This window comes from Zophobas morio, unplaced genomic scaffold, assembly GCF_036711695.1.
Source record: "Zophobas morio isolate AGI-343-1 ecotype UQ-CSIRO unplaced genomic scaffold, CSIRO_AGI_Zmor_V1 ptg000029l, whole genome shotgun sequence".
NCBI classification, from domain to species: domain Eukaryota; kingdom Metazoa; phylum Arthropoda; class Insecta; order Coleoptera; family Tenebrionidae; genus Zophobas; species Zophobas morio.
Window position 1 is genome coordinate 4,584,294 of NW_026972134.1, and position 10,384 is coordinate 4,594,677.

The 10,384-nt window shown below is 36.9% G+C and overlaps 1 protein-coding gene across 1 annotated transcript; it reads right to left on the minus strand.

Annotated features, from left to right (window-relative positions):
* Window positions 1-5,166, minus strand: LOC135137309 (uncharacterized). Its single transcript, XM_064066931.1, has one exon. The coding sequence runs from the start codon at window positions 5,164-5,166 to the stop codon at window positions 1-3; it is 5,166 nt and encodes a 1,721-aa protein (XP_063923001.1).
* Between the last annotated feature and the right edge of the window lie 5,218 nt (window positions 5,167-10,384).

The window sequence follows — 10,384 nt, forward strand, 5'->3', positions numbered from 1 at the left end:
TCACAACATATAGTCTTCATATGGTAACGCACAGATTTTCGAAATGGCACGTTTAAACAGTCCATTACGGCACTTTACAGTCACAACGCGCACTAGTCCGTCGCTGCCCGGGTGTACTTCCACTATCCTGCCGAGTCGCCACTGTAAAGGTGGCAGATTATCCTCCTTCACCAGGACCATGGTTCCGATTTGAGGGGCTTTAGTGGATGGCTTCTTCCATTTGGAGCGATTGTGCAGATTTGTCAGATATTCGGTAGACCACCTCCGCCATATATGTTGCTTGAAAGCTTCCACGAGCTGCCAGCGAGATAGTCGGTTGGAGGGTAGTCCGGTATGGTCTAAGTCGATGATGGCGGTCAAGGGATGACCGATGAGAAAATGTCCAGGTGTAAGGGCCGAAAGATCGTTAGCATCGCTCGATAGAGGAGTCAAGGGACGCGAATTAAGAACAGCCTCAACACCTACCAGTAGGGTGTACATTTCCTCATACGTTAAGTGATTATCTCCGATGACACGTTTTATGTGGCCTTTTACTGATTTGATTCCGGCCTCCCACAGGCCTGCAAAGTTAGGAGCGCGAGGTGGAATAAATTTCCACGTGATTTTTTCACGTTCTATCTTATTTTGCAAATCCTTACTACCAAGTAGTTTTGCGAGTTCGCTTCTGGTGCCTGTAAAATTTGTAGCATTGTCGCTGATCACATAGCTAATGTTTCCACGACGCGAAATTAAGCGCTTTAAAGCATTGAAAAACGACTCGGATGTTAAGTCGCCTACCAATTCAAGATGTACTGCCTTCGTGGAGAGACAGATGAACAAACAAATATATGACTTAATGAGTTTTTTTCCTCTGCCTCTTCCTTCTTTAATCATTATTGGACCACCGAAGTCCACTCCGACTCTTAAAAAGGGACGCGCTGACGTCACTCTTTCCATCGGCAAATTTCCCATTATTTGGTGGTACGGTTTTGGGTTTACCTTAAAGCAATTTGGACAGTTCCTGATTACCTTTCGTACCTGATTACGCCCGGACAAAGGCCAATAAAGTAATCTTACTTGGGCCAACGTACCTAATTGACCGGCATGCAATTGTCTCAGATGCGCTTCCTGAATAATTAATTCCGTCACGTGGTGCTTAGGTAAAAGAACGGGGAATATTCTATCAAATGGCAAAGATGAATTATTCAATCGACCCCCCACCCTGATCAACTTGTCGGAATCAAGAAATGGATTCAATGACGCTATGCTACTGGTAACGACGCTTTTGTCATTTTTTAACGAACGTATTTCATTCGCAAACGCTTCGGCTTGGGTCAATTGTAACACGCGAAGTCGCGCATTCTTAAGTTCATCGTTAGTTAATGGGCCTTTGATTTCGGGTTCACGTTTGACTCGGTGTTTCAAGTTTGTTATCACACGCTTCCAAGAAGCTACTGTTTTCACTAGCTTCGAAAACCTTGAATGTACGCGTAAAATGAAAAAATCTAATTTTGGATTTTGGACGGCTACTGCAGCGATAACTCGTTGTTCCAAAATGTCCCCGCCTTCATGCAGTTCCGCGTGTGTATCGGTAGCATCAATATTTAAATTAACTTGGTGGAGCCACGTAGGTCCGTGGAACCACAACGAAATTTTGCCTAATTCCGTGGGATTAGTTCCGCGAGTTATTACGTCAGCCGGGTTTTCTGTGCCCTTTACATAATGCCAATTATGAGCGTTGGTCAGGCGCTGAACTTCTGACACTCTGTTAGCTACAAAAGTCTTCCAGTTGTATGAGTCAGCAGCTAACCATGCCAAAACGATTTTTGAATCCGTCCAATAATGACAGTGTTCAGGCAACAGATCGTACGTTTGCGCAACCCTTGAGGATAAATTTGCTAATAGTACCGCTCCACATAGCTCCAGCCTAGGCAAAGAAATTGTTTTTAACGGTGCTACGCGGGACTTCGCACATACTAATCTTACGTGAACATTCAACTGATAATCTATAGATTTGAGAAAAATGACAGCCCCATAGGCCTTTTCAGAGCTGTCACAAAAACCGTGTAGTTCTAGCTTAATGGGATCGCGACAGACAATACTCCGTGGAAAATGTATTTTGTTTAGATTAAGCAAATCATGGACGAATGAATTCCAGGCCTTATTCAGATTTTCCGGAAGTTCGTCGTCCCAATTTATTTTTGAAATCCATATTTGTTGCATAATGATTTTTGCTTTCGTGACAACTGGATTTATTAGTCCTAAGGGATCGAATAGCTGTGATATAGCGCTCATCACGGATCGTTTTGTATTTTTTGTGAGTTTGAACCTGAAATTTGTGAATGAAAAATAGTCATCTTCGTTATTCCATTTAATACCCAAAGTTTTATTATCATGATTCTTGTCTAATATCAAACAATCAGTGGATTTACCCCTTTCATGTTGGAGGGCGTCAGGACAATTCGATGACCATTTGCTCAACGAAAACCGTCCCTTTGCGAGAACCGTTTTTAATTGTTCTTTGATACTTATTAATTCCGGAATAGAATCGCTACCAAAAAGCGCATCATCTACATAAAAATTATTATTGATTACTCGGTAGGCTAAGGGATAATTGATTCGCTCTTCGAAACCTATTTGTTGAATGCATTTTATTGCTTGAAATGAGGAAGGTTTTAAGCCGTATGTGACAGTGTTTAATTGATACGTTTCTATCGGAGACTGAGGGTTATCACGCCAAAATACTTTCTGATACCTGCGATCATCGGGATGCATCATCACGCATCGATACATTTTGGAAATATCAGCCGTCATTACGTATTGATGTCGTCTAAATTGTAAAATAATAGTGAAAAGATCGGGCTGTAAGACTGGGCCAGTCAATAGCATGTCGTTTAAACTTTTGTTGTTGGAACTTTTTGCCGAACCATCGAAAACAACCCTAAACTTTGTAGTAGCGCTAGTCTCTTTTATTACACACGAATGGGGCAAGTAAAAGGAATTTTCGGATGAGTCACTGGGTACTCTTTCCATATGCCCGAGCTCTAAATATTCTTTCATAAAAGCTTTATACCCCTCGTCAAGCTTGCGATCTCGCATCCGTTTCCGTTCGACCGCCATAAACCTGTTCAATGCCATATCTTTGGAATTTCCCAAATCCGGCGGATTTTGACAAAAGGGTAACCGTACTTGGAACCGGCCGTCCTGAAGGCGATCGGTACTATTTTTGAAATGCGTTTCGCAACTGTCGCCGTGAGACTTTATTACAAATTCTTTATGGTCGCCGATACCACTACTTTCTAATTCCCAGAACCTAACGATGGATTCATCTAAACTTATTTTGAAACAATTTGCCGTGTTACCGCTTATATTGCCAAGGGCGCCTCCCAGAATCCACCCAAAAACCGTATTCTGCAGAGTTGGTTTGTTCTTTCCCAGAGTAATTTTACCGGAAATTAATAAATCTAAAAATAATTCTGCACCTATCAGTAAGTCTACGGGACCTGGACAATGAAATGACGGATCTGCTAACTCTAAGGTTGACGGAATGTTGAGAGATTTAATGTTGAAGGTATGAGTTGGTAGCGGCTCCGTGATCGTCTTTACGACAAGACATTTTAAATTTGCTCTAAATTTTGTTATTCTGCTTTGAATATGAATATCCGTTACTTTTTTGATGTTACTTTTACCATTTATTCCTAATATGGACATGTTTATGTCTTGCGATGGCAAATTTAAAAAGGCACACAACCGTTCACTGATAAAATGGGATTGACTCCCTATATCTAGCAACGCGCGACATTGTATTTGTTTGCCATTTGGACCGGATGTAGTCACTAATGCTGTGGAAAGCAAGATGTTAGATGTGACCGCCAAATTACAATGCGATGTACTGGGGCACAGTTTGTCAAATTCCTCTGCATCATTTAAATTTGTTTTATTATTGGTTGAAGCGTTGTTTTCAAAATGTAAAAGGGTGTGATGATTTTTGCCACAATTTTTACAGCCGCTTGCCTTGCAGTCTTTCGTCGAGTGATTTGATCTGAAGCAATTTATGCAGCGATTCATCGTTTTGATGCGGTCAAATCTTTCGTTTGGCGTTAGCTTCGAAAAATCTTCGCAACTGAAAATACCATGCGTTTTGTTGCAAATGAAACACGGAGTTGTAAATTTTTTACTCGTTTGTGATCGAGATGTATAGAACACACGTTTTTTGGAGAGTCCCGGATTTAAAGTGTGAGAGTTTTTAGTTGCAGTTGAAGATTTTTCTATTTTACTAAAAAATTGTTTGTGAACCTGCATCGACTCTAGCGTCTGGCATCGTTTTTCCAAAAATGACAATAATTCCTCGTGTGTAGGAATCGCGTTGGGGTTCAATGACTCCTCCCAGGCTGCACAGGATAAATAATCTAGCCTGGATGAAATCACATGCACCAACAAATCGCTCCAAGCATCTACGGGGCGTTTTAAGGACTTAAGCGTATTTAAATTAATATTTATCGCGTCTAGAAAATTGCGCAGCGATTTACAATCCCCCTTTTGAACATGCCCCAAATCAAAAATATTTTTTACATGATTATTGATGACTAGCCTTTTATTTTCGTATCTTTGTTTTAAAAGATCTAACGCGATTTCGTAATTAGTATCGTTGATTTTTAACGAATCTAAAGTACGCTTCGGCTCGTCGTCTAGACAGGCCTTTAAATAGTGCAGTTTTTGGGACGGCGTTAAATTGCAGTTCAAGTGGATTAATCCCTTAAAAGTGTCGAAAAACGGCACCCAATCGATAAAATTACCGCTAAATTTTGGCAATTCGATTGTAGGTAATTTTACATTTAACAATTGGCCGCTTCCTGGCCCGGATGCCGATCGCGGTTCTACTTGTTCCGTACCGGCGTCTGTTAATAATTTATCAAACATTGCTAAAGTGTCGTACATCTTGTTTTTTACATCTTTGAATTGGTAAACGACCGCTTCCTCGTCACTTTCGAATTCTAATGAATGCACCCCAGATTCATTGAAATGTGCTATGATTTCAACGAGTTGTGTTTTTAATGTTTCTAAATCTAACAAGCGCCGTTTAAGATTAGTTATTTTGGAATGATTTTCCGGGTCGGAAACAAATTCGTACTGATCATTCAAACTTGAAAAAGCCACTAAAAACGAATTTTCTGTTATTTCGGGCATTGTGTGAGGAAATGACACCGCTAATTAGTAGAATATTGTGTCTGACCTTGTTTCGCTAAACTCCGGAATTTGGAGTCCTCAGTCGACGCCTGGCTCCTGATGGGTATGTATTTGGATATGGATATGACGACGCCTCGATCTTCAGGATCGTGACTTCACGAAGAACTCGGCTGTACGTGCTTCTATAGCGGCTTCTTCGGCGGTTCCTCTTGCAATCGGTGATAAGGAGTCTCCCGAATGCGTTGTATGGGGCTGTATTTGCGACTCACTCGAGTATCGATATTCCGAACGATACAAACGTGTATTTCACAAGTATTTTTCTGGCGCACGGTCGCGTATGTGTGGTATTTATGCTTTATAGTCGCTATCCGGCTCGAAGGACCAAATTATGTTTAGTATTAGGTATAGCTCGAACAGCAGACCGTCGTATATGTAAAGCAAACGTATAGAATTATAAAATGTATTTATTGGCCACCGTGCACCTAAGTTACAATACTAAGTGTTACAATTCAAAACTCTCGAGTGAATGAATGCGTTCTCGTCTTCAAGGTCCCAAGCGGTCGGTCATAACACCCCTAACAGGGGTGGGGTGGGTCGTTCACCGAATCGGTACGCGTAACAAAAATCCTCCTTTTCGGGCAATTTTGTTTCAAGTAGTTTCTCCCAGGAATTTATATAATCGTAAGGAAACACTCCCTTTCTGTTTAACAAATCAAATTCTTCCATATTATTACAATTTGCCAACGTAATAATTTTCTGAGAATTATCTAAATTGGAGGAAAGTTTGTCTAAACTATGTGGCATAAATCTGAAAGAATCAATAAACCGTAAACTAACTTTCGTGTCTTCGACAAATTTAGTAAACGAGATATATCTTTCTTTGTTAATGGGAAGTAACTTAATATCACCTTTTATTGAATTTGAAAGTTCTTTAATAAAAAAATGGGCATCATATCCGCTCATATTATGAAAAACCACGGGTATAACACAAATATCTTTATAATTTAAATTACAACTTTGATGGGCAGCACCTCTATACGTTCCAGTTAAATGACTATGATCGCGTACTTTTATGTTATTTTCCGAAAATCCTTTTTTACATATATGACATATTTTTGAGGATTCAAACTGCTCACGTTCTTCCGTAGTTAATGTTTCCATAGAAATAATGTTCTGAAATTTATCGTTGCAAAAATGAGCCATTCGATGTAATTCCTGAACAAACCATTGAATGCAATTTTTACCTCGATACAAACGAAATTTAGAAAATGAATTATCATATGAGCAGTGAAAATAGTAAGCAATGCTGTGCGCAATATGTTTTTGATAAGTTTCGGTCTTATTCGTGGTGGACATATGCTGTTTGGTACAATCAAGAAGAATACTCTCGAGATCTGCATAAATAGTAAAAGGTACTTTTTCTTGATGTCTATAATTTTGAAAATACAAGTAATCTTCGTTTTCTGTTGGCAGTCTTATGGAATATTTATTAATACTCTGGCATGAAGTTTTATGTTTTTGGAGCAATTCCTCTGTGGTGAAATGGTTTAAGCATCTTTCGCATATATGAAATTTACATTTATGGAGGGAAAGTTGCGTAGCTAAAAGAGCTGACAAATTTTTGATCCATACGAAATGATAGAGCAATTGTTGATCTTCAAAGTTATCATTACTGTTATTGGTATTTTGTATTTGTCTTTCAGCGGGTAGCATAAGTAAATTAATTGCTTTATAAGAATTTGAAAATCTAGTGCTTAAACGACAAGGTAAAATTTTTTTCTTCTCGATGCAGTATAAATTAATGGCAAGATTGTTGAGTTCCTCAAATTTTTGAATGTCTTTAATTGTGATTGGGAAGTCTAAATTATAATATTTCAACACATTTTTGAAATGAGGATACGATGATTTTCGGTCTGAATGTTTATCGGTAGGGAATAAAGCCGAAACTATGGCCCAAAGAAAACAATATTCGTCATTATTTTGTACATTAATTATTGCATGTTTTTTTTTTTATAAAATCTGGTGTGGATACAAATGTTGAATAGCCGAATTTAATTGGGTCGTATTTATTTATGTTAATTTTCAATCCTAAAATTTCATACAACGCCCAACCGGAATCCTTTTCTGCAAATTCCTCTAATTTTTTCATGATTTTATCAATGACGTTTTCTTCGTACCATTCCTTTAAATTTGTGTATTGATCAATGTGTTGATTTTTTGTTGAAAATGTTTTAATGTCTGTTTCACCAGAGTGCGGTTGAATAAAATTTGCGGAAAAAATTACATTTACTTTAAGCATTGAGTTTTTCCGTTCTTTTTTAATTCTAAACATAAAGCATTTAAAAGATTGTTGAAAAAACTGAAGAGGATCTTTAATGTGGTGGTTACTTATAAATCCTGTAAGAATTCGTTGTTGAAAACAGGATTCGACATCCTGCCATGTTACATTAGTCACCGGTTTAAATTTGTCTGTTTTAATATAGCCTTCACCAGTTTTTATAGATAATTGTTTTTTCTTATTTAAAAGCTTTAGGCGATAAAATTTCAAATACGCCAAACTTGTTTCTAAGGAATTTGCGTTTTCCAACATATTTTCTCGATGGATTTTACATTTGAGTGCTTTTCTAATTATTCTAATACTGGTATTGATATAAACTAAAAAATGTTTAGTTTCTTCGATTGTTTTGATTTTACTTATGTATTCATGAATTAGCTTAAGAGAGTTTTTACATATAGCCGTCACTGATTCTTGTGATTTCATTTTTTGTCGTGAAACTTGCTCACCACAGCAGAAAAAAAGAAACACTACTATTTCCCGTTGACTAGTTTCTTGTTTATATGAGAATTAATTTGCAAGTTACAACTTGCAAGTCGTAGTTGAAAACGTGGTCGTTAAAAATAAATTCAAGTCAGCAAAAAATGAAACATGAGGAAAGCAACTGAATCATCAACTTTAAAGTTCTCAAGAAAATCTGTACTGTAATAAAAATGGAGGGAAAAAAGTAGGGGTGGGGATTAATATAGTGTATAAATTAAAGATCACACAAAAGAACAGATTAATAAGTGTTCTGCAAGTACATATCATAAAAATTAATTAACGACAGAAATGGGTAAGCTTATATATATTTTTTTTTGTAGTATTTAATTTTTTTTTTTTTTGTATAGAGAAATTTGTTATCTGCCCCTATGATGTCAGCCACAGGCTTTTAGAGAATAGGCTGAGAAAGCATATTTTCAAATGCCACTGGGATGCCTGGGAAAGGGAGCGAAAACTCTGGGAGACTGCACTTCCAAGACCATCTACACCACCCCCACCACCATCAAAGTGGTTCAGTCAACCACCACCAACACCACCGCAAGTGGAAAACTGGGGCAACGAATTCTCAGGGACCTATGTCCCAAAGTTAGATAGGTCCCTGTTTTTAGATAGAACAGCCTTAAACGCCTACCATGCGACATTTAACAAATATATAAGGAAACAATAATTTGTTATTTCTATCGCTATCACCCCACCACCATCATTTACCACCTCTAAAAACTTCTTCCCTACAAATATCAATGACCACAACTAAGTATTTGTGTCTGTGTACAAGAAGATAAGTCTAAGATGTTTCTGCCTAGCAATGTGTTAATACTATTAAGTGTGCTTGTTGAAAACAACTTGTATATCTACACCACTTCAAATATAAGTCTGCTGTATATTCAGACGTACGAAAAAGAATTTTGGGAAAAAATGACACCGATCAATCTAATCGAAACCAGTTATCATCTCTTCTATGCGAAAAATATAACAATGCAGAATCATTTGACGTACAAGATAAAAACGGAAGAAGAAAATCAACAATTTTCCAATTGGTTAATAATAGAAAATACTAAGAGCAGTCGCAGTTCAAAGGAAGTCATTGATTTTTGTTTAAGAAACGATCGTGTATGGTTTGCTTCATTTTTTGTCATATTCACGATATTGACTGTAATAGTGGGATGTTGGGACCTGGCTGCTCGTTAATGGTGGTGGTGATGGTTGTTGCTATATATAGAATTCCGCAACAACAAACTATTCATTTCATCCAAACAATGTTCGGCTTAAACTGCACACTTGTTCTATCAACCATTCTAATTCAGAAAGATTTTTATTTATTGACTGATAGCAATGTTACTGATGTCTATCTACAAACTATTGATAGTAGTAAAGAATGTACTGTTAGAAAAATGTTAGAAATTAAAAATGGGCATGAACAACTACGTATGTTTTATTCAAAAAATGTATCTTCCTCGAACCAACTGCAATATCGGCTAGAATTAGTCTTCAAAGACAACACTCGATGCAAGTCACCGAATTACACCATCATTAACGATTATAGTGGATACAAGAATTCTACCGGTGCAAATGTTACAGAATATTGTTTGGCACAACCATGGATATGGATATTTACTTCAGTAGGAGCAATTATTTTTGCAATCGTATTTTGTCTGTTACTTTATTTACTATTAATTTGTTTCAGTTATTTTAGTAAATACAATACCCAAACAAATGTATGATTCAATAAAACAATTAGTTACTATTAATAGTTTTATTTAATGTCCTTTAACATATTTATTTAACAGCATCAGTACTACGATTTAATACAACAATAACTTATTTAATATGTTTTAAATTATTTGTCCAGCAGCACGATATGACTCATCATGATCCAGCACCACAGCAGTGATTTTTGATGATTGTTCATAGGTTTTTGATTTTCGTTTTTTAATGATTTTTTGTTGTTTTCATCTAAAATTCAACAAAAAGCGATTTTTGGTTAACTTGAAATTTTTTTTTTAATGTCTTAGAATATTTAGTTGTGATGGTGGTAGTCATATAACAATAAATATAAAGAACAACCTATTTCGCTTTTTTTTTTTTTTTAAGTGTTGCATGTTGGGCTTATTCGAATCCTTTTTCGATGGTCTTTTTTTCGACCTGAAAAAATTTTTACGTAGCGACCTTGAAAAAACTAAAAATGGCTCCTGTATCAAGGTTGACGTGGACAGAATCGATTTTTTTGAGCAAACTTATGCGTTCGTTCCAGAAGAAGGTTTTGATGTATACAACCGATATTCTATCTCTTACCATTTGGACACTAGAAACTTTTGCCCTTTTCTCCCTTATTTTCAACTTTTTTCAAAATTTTTTTTGTTCAACATATGCCTTAATTTTTTTAGGTTTTCCCCGTTCCCC